Source organism: Rutilus rutilus (assembly GCF_951802725.1).
Source record: "Rutilus rutilus genome assembly, chromosome: 1".
Classification (NCBI taxonomy): domain Eukaryota; kingdom Metazoa; phylum Chordata; class Actinopteri; order Cypriniformes; family Leuciscidae; genus Rutilus; species Rutilus rutilus.
In genome coordinates, this window is record NC_140209.1 from 66,748,967 (window position 1) to 66,761,958 (window position 12,992).

The 12,992-nt window shown below is 39.9% G+C and overlaps 1 protein-coding gene across 1 annotated transcript in view; it reads left to right on the plus strand.

Annotated features, from left to right (window-relative positions):
• LOC311298817 (protein NLRC3-like) overlaps positions 1–5,993 on the plus strand; it is a gene marked incomplete at its 3' end in the record, with an annotated part of 87,515 nt that extends 81,522 nt beyond the window's left edge. The window contains exons 7-10 of the mRNA XM_084422071.1: positions 4,405–4,451; positions 4,527–4,597; positions 4,664–4,939; positions 5,880–5,993. Coding sequence (XP_084278197.1) covers positions 4,405–4,451; positions 4,527–4,597; positions 4,664–4,939; positions 5,880–5,993 — 508 coding nt within the window. The remainder of the gene's footprint in view (positions 1–4,404; positions 4,452–4,526; positions 4,598–4,663; positions 4,940–5,879) is intronic.
• Positions 5,994–12,992: the final 6,999 nt, after the last annotated feature.

A 12,992-nucleotide genomic window follows, 5' to 3' on the forward strand; every position in this document is an offset into this window, starting at 1 on the left:
AAGGCAGATTTTCCTCTTCCCACTTTCCCACTTGCAAAGCTTCACTTTTATCCCAATTAACTTTTGACGAAGAAGCCTTCTCATAACACTTCAAAGCCTTTACAGTTGTACATATATCATCATCATTTTTGATGAATATATTAATGTCATCAGCATATGCTGATACAACTAAAGGGGAGTCAAAATTACAGTTTGGTAACCTAAAACCATTCAAGTTATTCCTAAGAAAGCATAAAAGTGGTTCAATAGCTAGTGAATAAAGCTGTCCTGAAATAGGACAACCTTGCCTTATTCCTCTTTCCACTGGTATTGGTCGACTAAGTCCCCTCCCCACTTTAACCATACATGAAGCTCCGTTATAAAGGAGACTTATCCAGGCTATAAATCTCTCTCCAAAACCAAAAGCTTTTAAAACAGAAAACAAAAACCTGTGATCAATTCTGTCAAATGCTTTCTCTTGATCCAGGGATAAAAGTCCGACAATCTGATCATACACTTTGCACACATCTAATACATCTCTAATTAAAAATAAATTGTCCATTATAGTCCGATCTGGGATACAGTAGGTCTGGTCCATGTGCACAAGTAAGCCAATATAAGGTTTCAGCCTATTAGACAAAGCTCTGGAGAGCACTTTATATTCAGTACATAAAAGCGCAACAGGTCTCCAGTTCTTAAGATGAGATAAATCTCCTTTTTTAGGAAGTAAAGTTAGAACAGCTCTTCTACAGGAGGTTGGAAGTAAACTTTGTTCGAAAGAGCTCATCAGGACCTCATGAACGTCAGGTCCTATAGTCCCCCAGAAATGCTGAAAAAAGTCTATACTGAGTCCATCTATTCCAGGTGAGCGCCCTGAGGTCAGCTGATTAACAGCTATGGTGAGTTCCTCCAAGCTTATTTCTTTATCCAGCTCAGTTTGTTCAATTCTTCTAAGCTTAGGCAGACCTTCTAAGAGCTCTTGTACACATTCCTCATCACATTGTTCTTTGCCATACAACTCTGTATAAAAACCCGTGGCACATCTTCTCATTTCACCTCCATCTGTTGTTATATGCCCATCTGGACATCTCAGACATGTCATGCGCTGATCTTTAACACTACTTTTTTCCAAGTTAAAGAAAAAAGTACTTGAGGCATCCATGTCTTTTAATTGAATGTATCTTGACCTCACGAGGGCCCCTTTTACTTTTTCTTGCAGCAAGGAACTCAGCTCCACTCTTTTTGTTTTCAATGCATTGTTACTTTCAGCATCCCCACCATTTAAAAGGTCATTTTCAATCTTTCTTATGGCCTCCTCAACCTCCTTTATGGCCTGTTTAACACAACAGAAGAAAAAGAAGTATATTGTTGACAGAAAATTCTGATCTGGGCCTTTCCAACTTCCCACCACTTATTTAAAGACTCAAAATATAATTGTTTTTCTTTCCACTTCTGCCATAGAATTTTAAAATTCCCACAGAATGTTTCATCTTGGAGCAATTTGTTATTATTAAAATGCCATTGAGATCTATTAACTTCTTGCTTCAAAAAAAATAGTTACAGTAATAAGGTGATGATCAGAAAATCCAACTGGTCTAATTACACTATCTGTTAACTTTGATCGAAGTCCTTGTGACAGATAAAACCTATCTAACCTTGCTGCACTCACTCTTCCGTCTACGATTTTGACCCATGTATATTGCCTTTCATTTGGAAATTTAATTCTCCATGCATCTATTAGATCAAACTGAACCAATAAACTTTTTAAATTCCTACTAGATTGTAAATGGGGCTCCTCACTAAGCCTATCATTGTTAAAATCAACAGTACAATTCCAGTCCCCACCTAGAATAAGATAGTCAAAATCATTTAACTCAAGAGCTTTCTTTATATTATTAAAAAAATCTACTCTTTCAGTCCCGATATTAGGGGCATAAATATTAATAAAACAATAGATTGAACCCTCTATGTTAACTTTAACCATCTGACCTCGACCTTTAACTAAATCACAGGAACTTACTACATTAATTTTTGAATTACTAGAAAAAAGTATTGCTACCCCTCCACTCACATTACTCCCATGATTTAGAAAGATTTGACCACCCCAAGATAAACCCCAATCAACTTCATCTTTCATTGTGCTATGGGTTTCTTGTAAAAAGATTACATCTAATTTGTTTATTTTTTCTACCTCCTTAACCATTTCTCTCTTCTGTCTATCTCTCCCACCATTCATATTTAAAGAGCCCACTCTTAAACTCCCCATAGAAAAAAAGAAAGAGAGGGATAGACAGAGAATAAAAATATACAAAAAGTGCAACATGATCAAGGCTGACATCACTTATTTTTTACTAAGGCTTTTTTTCCTTTTCTAGTTTTATTAGATTTTGAAAACTTTTTAAGTGCCGTGACATGTTTTCTCAACCGATACCGCTTCCGTTCATCCAACAAATCAAAACCAACAATCTTTTGTAGCATTACCACTGACCTAATGAATTTTTCTGAGTCATCAAAATGATCATCAACCTTAACTGACTGTCCAAACGTTTCATCCAGGAAATTATTGATTTCCTCCAAAGAATACAGATCGTTCACTCTATTTGTCCCATCAAATCCTTCACCATCTGACTCATCCTGTTCCATCTCTTCAGCATCACTTTCCACCTGGCTTCCAACATTCAACGAAGTAAACACTTCCTTCTCCTTAGATGCAACTAGAGCATTCTGTTCAATAGGCACACTTTCACCAGTGGCTTCAATTTCACTGATTTGTTCCCCTGTATTCTCTACATCTTTTAAAAGTACCACAGCCCTCTCGACAGAAGTTGATTGCTCAGAGGATCCATCGTCCCCCTTACCACCTCGATTTGTCTCAATATTTTCATTAACTACACTATGCATTCGATCTCCCTGAGTCGTGCTACTAGAAGTTGAAGCAACTTGATTATCAACTTCATGCACTTGTTCAATATGATTCTCTGCGCGTTCAGCTTGTTCTCTGTGCGGGCACGCAAGACGCTTGTGTCCCACAGCACCACATTCAAAACATTTCATGCTCCCTGAATTGGCATACACAGTATAATATCCTCCTCCATGCTTTATCTTAAAAGATACATCCAAAGACTGTGTTTGAGAATCTAAAAACATGAACACTTGCCTGCGAAGTGAGATTACATGTTTCAAACGCGCATCTTTGCACCCAAGCGTTACCGTCTTAAAACCACTTGCAAACTTTCCAAACCTACGCAATTCTTGTTCAATCAGCTCGTTCGGAATAAAAGGCGGTACACCTGAGACAACTACTCTTGTAGACGGCAACGGCGAAACTTGAACAAACAAATCATTGATAAACACCCCGCTTTCAATCAAATCATGAACCAAACGTTCATCTTTCAAAAAAACAACTGCAGCTTTATTCATTCTAGACGCGTGAGATATACTATCAAAACCTACCTGTTAACCAACTGCAAGCAAAGCCTCCTCCATCGTAACACCGGGATCAGTAACAAACCGAACCCCGTGTCCAATGGACAGCGGCGGCGTCACAGAGGACGCCACACCCGCGAAAATTCAAACAATTGTTCTTACAACTATTTTCCGCCCAATTCAAAAATATAAATGATATCTTACCTTTACCATGCACGTGAGGAAAAAAAGGGGAAAAAAGATCACCACAGCAGTATCCCAAAAAAAGCATAAAAGCTAGCTCTCCATTCACATCCACTCACTCAATCAACCACTCACGCCAACGGAAACCGGAAGTGAGAGAGAGAGAGAGAGAGAGAGAGAGAGAGAGAGAGAGAGAGAGAGAGAGAGAGAGAGAGAGAGAGAGAGAGAGAGAGAGAGAGAGAGAGAGAGAGAGAGAGAGAGAGAGAGAGAGAGAGAGAGTGAGGGAGGGAGGGAGGGAGGGAGTGTGTGTTGTGTGTGTGTGTTGTGTGTGTGTATGAGAGATACAGTGAGTGAGTGTGTGTACTTGTTTTCATGACAACTGAGGACATTTTTATGATAACACACCTGCAAATGAGGACACTCGGGAAAATACGTGATTTATGAGGACATTTTGGGGGTCCTCATTTTTCAAATGGCTTTAAAAACATACTAAGCAGTGTTTTTTTAAAAATGTAAAAATGCAAAATGTTTCCTGTGATGGGTAGGTTTAGGGATGGGGGCAGTGTAAGGGGATAGAATATACAGTTTGTACAGTATAAAAACCATTACGCCTATGGAATGTACTCACAAATCACATAAACATGGCTGTGTGTGTGTGTGTGTGTGTGTTAGTGTTTGAATTTTAATTAGTTTATTTTCATTTGATCAACAAGAAAATCTATAATTTATTAATATTGAATACGACTCATAAGTGTACTTTAATTCAAGTTTTGTTTAATTATTTTGTGTGTGTGTGTGTGTGTGTGTGTTTTCTAGTGTGGATCACTGTGGAGAGTTCATGATGACATCAAGACTACACAGATGTAAGTCCTCAAACACAGTTTTAGTGTGTGTTGTTGTAAATGTTGCTGTTGTAATGTGTGTGTTCTTGTGTTCAGATGCCATTGATCTCACATTGGACCCAAACACAGCACACACTCGTCTCGCTCTGTCTGAGGAGAACAGAAAGGTGACGTGTGTGTCTGAGAGTCAGTCGTATCCTGATCATCCAGAGAGATTTGATGTGTGGTGGCAGGTTCTGTGTGGAGAGAGTCTGACTGGACGCTGTTACTGGGAGGCTGAATGCACTGGAGCTGCTGATATATCAGTGTCATATAAAGGAATCAAGAGGAAAGGAATGAGTGACTATGTGTTTGGACGTAATGAGAAGTCCTGGAGTCTGAGATGCTATAATCACACACTCACTGTCTGTCACAATTATAACTCCACTGCTGTTTCTGCTGGTTCAGGATCCTGTAAGAGAGCAGGAGTGTTTGTGGACGTGTCGGCCGGCACTCTGTCCTTCTACAGCGTCTCTGACACACACACACTCACACACTTACACACATTCACACACACATTCACTGAACCCCTCTGTGCTGGATTTGGACTTTATAGTGTTAACTCTTCAGTGTCTCTGTGTCACATTAAACAACAAACACACACTGACTGACACACACACACACACACACACACACACACACTGTAAAAAAAAATTACAAAGAAAATGTGGAACCAACAATTTCTCATTGTTTATCAGAAGTGTGTAATTACATAAACACACACACACACACACACACTCACTAAACTGACATTTCTCCAGTTGTGTAACTGATTGTGTGTGTTACTGCATTATCACCGTTATTGATATTCACACACTTTATTTGTGCACAATGTGTTATTGAAATCCTTCAGATGATCTGATTAAAACTGCTGGATCTCACAGGATTATTATAATCAATAATGTGAAATGAATAACACATCATGTTCTGAATTCTCCATGTTTAGCATAATAACGGAGATGCGCACAGAATCAGCGCTGTGCGTCACTGAATAGTGCGCAACAAGCGCAGAAGCGGAGCCTACGCTGATTTAGTAGACTGAGAATAAGCGTAGCGCCACAGAGTTGCATCAGCCGTTCTGACCGGAAAGTTTGCGGGATTGCTTGCATTATAAGGACATTGTACGAGTAACGGACAAGTAAGACCCGTGTTATTTCAATATTACTGTTATAGTGCAAGAGTATTTGTTGTAGATAGTGTTTCTAAGTTTATTCGTTTATATTAAAGCGGCCGATTTACCGCACGTGAATTGCACGCTGTATTATATGCCGTCAATCCTTTGAAGTTTGAATAGCGATCGTTATAACTTGTATAAGGAAGCAAATACTTCATGTTGAGTTTTTCATTTATATCTACAATGTAACACTTACGTGAATTTATGTTGATTATTATTTTCTTTCATTGTTTTAGAAAACCTTGCAAATGTCCATCTATGTTGATGCCAAAGCAATCATTAAAAGGCTATCATCTATCCATGACTCTGAGTTCTCTGACAAGAACACTGTGGCGGTCAGTGCACATTGATCCAGCTAAATTCAAAACATGGTCCTTCGAGCCGGATACTGACTACTACAGATATGTCATTGCCTGATGATAACCCGTCCAGTCCAGACCAGTCATCTGGGAGACCAGTGAGACAGAGTAAACTTCCTAGGCACCTGGAGGACTATGTTATGGACTATAAATTTCCAAGGTCAACTAGTCCCCCACCAAGCTCACTAGAAACACATACAGTGACTTCAGCAGTAAACCGAGCTGTGGACAGAGCATCATCCTTGCCAAGTATGTCTACACCAGTACGTAAAGCAGAACGAGTTCAATCAACTGATAAAATGTCCCTGAGAGAATTGATGGAAAACATCTCTGCAGCTGAGAGGGAGGAGTCAGCTGAGATTGCACAGCTTACAAGCAGACTGTCTCTTTATGAGAAAAGGCAGCAGCGTCGACAGGATATGTTAAAACGCATTAATGCTTTCCTACTGGAGGAGGAAGCAGATAACCTCTCACTCCAAGAAGCGGATATAGCATCTCAGAAGGGAGCACTTTCCCCTGAGTCTGTTCATAACATTACCTCGACTGCTCCACACTTCACAAAGACACCAGTTGACTTTCCAGAATCTCCGCCTGATGCAATGAGCGCTAAACAAAAAGGAGCTGATTTACCTCCAATCTTACAAGTTCCAGTTATGCGAAACGTGGCACAGGGTACCATAAGAGCTCAGTCTGCCCAGCAAACACTTGCACTGAATAGTATGAGTTCAGTTCACTCAATTCCATCATCATGCTTTGTGTCTCCACAACTCCCTACAGCTTCTGATGCTGCTTTACAAGGACAGTTACTCCTACAAAGGCAGTATGAAGATAAGTCACCTCCTGAACTTAGAAGGTCCTTAGGAGTTGAAGGCAGCCCTTTTTTGTCCCAGCAGCAATGGGCCACTAATCCTCAGACTGCAATACATACGATGCAACACTCTCTACCTTCCGTTTATGCTGGCTGTCATCCTAATTATCCTGGTGTCTACCCAGCACAGCCTAGTTATACTGGTGCACATGGTGTTTACTACCCAGCACAACAAGTAACTTGGCCACAATATGATAATTGTCAGACAGCTCCTTCACCTCCCATTAATTTATATGGAGCGCCTAAACCTTCCATACCAGACTTTGCTGTAGACAGTGAAAGGGATTTCGCTAATCTGAAACTAGCTCTGGATAATCTACTAGACCCACATCCTGAGCTGTCAGAGAAATACAAATATCACGTGCTACTTGAACATCTTAAACTTCCAGAGGCTCAAATGATTGGACAGTCTTGTCGACATGAAGCTCGGCCATATACAGCAGCCATGCAGGCTCTGCAGTTGCATTATGGACAGCCACATCAATTAGCACAGAGCGAAATAGCAGCCATACTCAACGCTCCAGATGTGAAGGTCGGTGAAGCTAGTAGTTTCCAGTCATTTGCCTTAAGAGTTCATCTTCTTGTGAGTATGTTACTATCCTTGGAGGGCCAGAGAGGCATTGAACTCAGCTGTTGTTCCCATGTAGACCGGCTCCTCAGCAAACTGCCCAAGTATCTCAGAGACAATTTCATTGAGTTCTTACAGATGCAAGGCAAGTTGAATGTCGCCAGCCTCAATCCATATAATCTTCAGGACTTTTCTGGTTGGCTGCAGAGTAAAGCTCAACAACAGCGTCTATCCAGTAGACTAGTTGAACGTTATCAGAAAGAGAAATCCTCCTACTCACTTCAGGGAAAGGATTCAACCCGATTGAAAAGACAGAGTGCTTCAGTCTACCATGGTACAGAACCCCAAAGTGTCAAATCACCTAAGCCGGTATCTCAGCCCTCTCAATGGAAGAAATCCAAAGTCCATTGCCTATTCTGCCACAGCAAAGAGCATTACATAACCCAGTGCTCAGAAATAAAGGAGCAATCTACAGAAAACCTCATGCAATGGATAGCAGAGGGGAAACGGTGCTGGAAATGCGGTCGTTCCCATCATCCAGAGGACTGTAATTTAAAGAAACCATGTGGTATCTGTGGGGAGATACATCTCCAAGTCCTCCATGGAATCGCTGAACAGCGATCCAAGATTAAGCACACCAGTGCATTAAACAGTAGGATCTATCTCACACCTTCCAGTCCCTCAGGTCGAGTACTACTGAAAGTTGTGCCTGTGCTTCTACATAATAAGGACAGAACAATTGAGACATTTGCGATATTAGACGACGGAGCTGAACGTACCATGCTGCTACCTGCTGCTGCTCAACAGCTTCAGCTGGAAGGGAAGGAGGAAACTTTAGCCTTACGTACTATCCGTCCTGATGTCACATTCCTGACTGGCTTAGTTGTTACCTTTGATGTGTCCTCCAGAAGCAATCCAGTAGTCAAGTACAGAATCCAGAATGCCTTCACTGCAGATGGATTAGATCTTGTGGAACAGAGCTATCCAGTGAAAGCTCTTCAACGTCGATATGTCCACTTGAGAGATATTCCTTTGCAGTCATTCAAGAATGTTCAGCCCTTGTTGCTGATTGGCTCAGATAATAGCTCTCTGATTACTGCAGTGGAAACAATTCATGTAGACACTCAGATTGGACCAGTTGCAGTCCGTACAAAACTCGGGTGGGCTCTTCAAGGTCTGTAATAGAAATTTTACATTTAGATGTGTTTTTTACTCTTAGATGTGTTTTTACTTTTAGAAGTGTACAACTTGTATTAACATCTGTCACTTTATTTTTTCCTCATGAGCATTTAGAGAAATATATTCATATAAGCTAAAGCACGTTATTAAAGATATGTAACCAAGTTTTAGAAATGCATAAGTTAAGACAAGCTTGAGTGACAAAATGTTTTGAGTTATAGGAGACTTAGTAGCAAAGAGACTAAGAGTACTCAAGTGACCTATTGTTGGACTTAAAGTGTGAAAATATGTGCGCAGCTTCAGATCAAAATAACGATAGACAAAAGGTGTGAATTTTGAGCAGCAGCTAAAAACAGGAACTTGTATCTAGGCATGATATTGTTCTGTTTGGATATAATTTATGCAAGACAAAGATTTTGGACGAGATGCCTCCTTTTAAGGTAAACGAATGGTGAAGCCTAACCAGGATGTGTTTTGTGTATATAAGCTGGGCAAAAAGCAGAAGTCGGAACCTTCCCATACCAGATGCGTTCTGTATGTGAATGTCTATTTCTTGCAAGAAATAAAGATCTTTATAACTTTTGAAATCTCCAGCTGTCTTCCAATTATTATTTAAAGTTGAGAAAGAATTTCCACCACAAATGGCGACGAGGAGGGATTCGCAAAGCTGATGACCTCCGTGGACGAAGCAATTGACTGAACATCCCAAAGACAAGAAGTCTATGGCTCCATACCCCAACGCTAAAACTGCAAGGGAGGGGAGAATTGTAGATACCACGGCAGGCCTAGGTGGACGCGATCCCGAATAAAGAACCAAGCTGCAAAAAGCACGGTGAGAGAAAATTAGGGTTTGAGAATAAATTTGAAAGTAATTTCTCAAATGCCAGGTGTTAATTGGTTTCCCAGAAGGGCCAGAGTTTGGAGAATAAACCGGAAAGTAATTCTCAAACGTCTAGACAAGGTGCGGTTTGGAATAAGCTGAAAGTGATTTTCAAACATTTAATAAGGCCTTTGTCTGGGAAAAAGACCTAGCATCGACGGATGTGGGCATTTTTGAAAGTCCTAGATTGACGGATTTAGGCCGGCGTGGTGGCAACGCTGGGGGAGGATTATATGAAGGTAAATCAGTAGCAAAACTCGAGAGCACGTAAATGTGAATTTGAGAACTTGTACAATAAATATTTGTATTTGTACACGAACATTTACACTCACAGCTCCAATGTGAAAACCTGTAAAATAAAAATCTGAAGTTGAATGTTGAAATTTGCACTCGCATACAATAGTCACAAACCTGTATTCTGAATCTGAAGCTGCAGACAAGTAGACACAAATGTGTAAAATGCCATTCACAGAAATACAACGACAGACACAAACTTGTAATATATATTTTGCGTTTAATCTTACGTTCACTCAATTAGGCACTTGCAACTTCTCAAATCTGTCACTGCAATTTCAAATTTCGCGCCTTGACTTTTGCTACTCTTTTCGCGATTTATTAGGTGCAAAACTAACTTGTGCACTTGAAACTGAGAGGCGGTGAGAGAGAAAGGGGGGCGGGAGGAGGGGGGGTCATAGGAGTCGTTTTATTGGTTGGCAGCTAGCCAATGAAATGGGACTTCGATGATGTCACGTAACCCGTGTGCACTGAAACGTTAACATGGCTTAATGATTAGACTGATATTAAAAGAAATAAACGATATCATCAAACTCAGTAAACACAATGCTTATAATGCATACTACAGAAAAGCAGATGAGCACAGAATATGACGAAAGAAAGCAAATGTGTGTTCAGTGCAAATAAACTTGCTGCCTGTGTTTTATTAATAATTTAACGAATTATGTGTTTTTTTTGTTTTTTTTTAATTTATTTTATAACTGTTGGTCCATTAAGCCTTAAGCGTTTTCTTGGTTTTCATACTACAGAAAAGCAGATGAGCACAGAATATGAACACAACGTGTTTAATTGAGACAGTGGTATTAAAAGACCAAACTCAGGAAACACCATACAAATAAAGCAAAGCAATTGAGCTCTGAATATGGATGCAACGAGTTTAATTGTACGTTTTCCTCCCACAGAAAACCAAGAAAACGCTTAATAAGGCTTAATGGACCAACAGTTATAAAACAAATAAAAAAAACAAATAAAAAAAACCACATAATTCGTTAAATTATTAATAAAACACAGGCAGCAAGTTTATTTGCACTGAACACACATTTGCTTTCTTTCGTCATATTCTGTGCTCATCTGCTTTTCTGTAGTATGCATTATAAGCATTGTGTTTACTGAGTTTGATAATATCGTTTATTTCTTTTAATATCAGTCTAATCATTAAGCCATGTTAACGTTTCAGTGCACACGGGTTTCGTGACATCATCGAAGTCCCATTTCATTGGCTAGCTGCCAACCAATAAAACGGCTCCTTTGACCCCCCCTCCTCCCGCCCCCCTTTCTCTCTCACCGCCTCTGAGTTTCAAGTGCACAAGTTAGTTTTGCACCTAATAAATCGCGAAAAGAGTAGCAAAAGTCAAGGCGCGAAATTTGAAATTGCAGTGACAGATTTGAGAAGTTGTAAGTGCCTAATTGAGGAAGTACCGCGAATGTGAACGTAAGATTAAACGCAAAATATATATTACAAGTTTGTGTCTGTCGTTGTATTTCTGTGAATGGCATTTTACACATTTGTGTCTACTTGTCTGCAGCTTCAAATTCAGAATACAGGTTTGTGACTATTGTATGCGAGTGCAAATTTCAACATTCAACTTCAGATTTTTATTTTACAGGTTTTCACATTGGAGCTGTGAGTGTAAATGTTCATGTACAAGTACAAATATTTATTGTACAAGTTCTCAAATTCACATTTACGTGCTCTCGAGTTTTGCTACTGATTTACTTTCATACCCATACAGAAATGTAATATATTCACATATATGTGAGACACTGTTAAATATATTGAAATATATTTTGAAAATATATTTTCAACATGCATAAAAATTCAAGCATAACAGTTTATCTACATGTTGCATGTATAAATATGTGTACATGTATGTGACAATATATTTCATGCCTCATGTCATATGAAAATACATGAGGCATGAATAGTGTCACATTGTCACAGATGGTGTTGGGTTATGTTTCAGTTTCTTGTCATGTGCTTCCCTGGTTTGTCATTTCTTGTGAACCTGCCATGTACTCCCCTGTTCATGTGTCTTGTTCTCATTGGTTCATTGTTTTGTTCACAGGTATATGGTCACTGTCTCAAAGAGCATGCACAAAGTCCAAATTAAAAAATTCCCCATCATCTAAATGAAACAATTCCCCATCGTAAGTACACATTGATGGCCTAAGACACGAAACGAGCGGTTTGTGTGAGAAAACGAACAGTATTTATAGTTTTTAACTCTTGTACACAACAATGAAAAACCCCTTACAAAAAATAACTGCAGTACAATGAAGTACAACTGCAGTAAAACTGCAGTTCAAAGCAGTATAATTGCAGTACAATGAAGTGCATCTGTATGTGGCCGGATAAGTGATTTGGCCTTCTGATTGGTCCTTGTTGAGTGGGGCTTTGATACTCCAATAAGGGGGAAGCGGCCGTAATATTTAAGGACCCTTATTTTGACGGGTTTACGGGTCCTCGTAGGTCTGGGTTTCTCACTTCCTGGCATTTTGTTTCGGTTCTCGGTCCCCTTAAGGTATGTTTGCACTCTTCTTCGGCAGTGTAAATACACGGATTACTTTAGTAATGTGCTTCATTTATAGTTTATTTATAGCGGGGCTGGTGGCGATGGCATTGTAACCGGTTTCTGGCGGAGTTGCTTTCAGGTACGTTGATATATACATCTTAAGCTCTATCGCTGTGTTTGGGGTAATTATTATGTCACCTGTAGTAGTAACGCATTGGCAGATGCGGGTGAACGCTGGTCAGTAAACAGAGCTGCAGCACCGGTTGTGAGTAGCCATACAACGCTGCGTTCGATTGTGATTCTACCTAAACTGTAAGTAACCTCTCCCTTGTTCACATTCGGGGTCCGGGACATTTAGGTTGACTTGTTTCATTGTTGAAGGTGAATGGAGAATGGATCATTACGGTCTCTAATCCAGGGTGGAGAATGCTGCACGCGACGCCGCTGCTGTTTTGCTTCCCGGCAACGTTTTCTCAGTTTAATTTGTTATTGTATGTGCTGCTGGACTAACGCCTGGTGATTACCTGGCAGATATGGTGGAAGGCTAGTTCTCTAACTTTGTGCCTGTCCGGCTGCCTACCAGGGTTATTTAGTTTTGTTTAGTTTATTTTTTTTGTGTGTTTTGTTTTGCCAGGTTGTTTTTTTTATATTGTTTATTTTGAATTTTGGTTTTGTCTAACAGTGGATT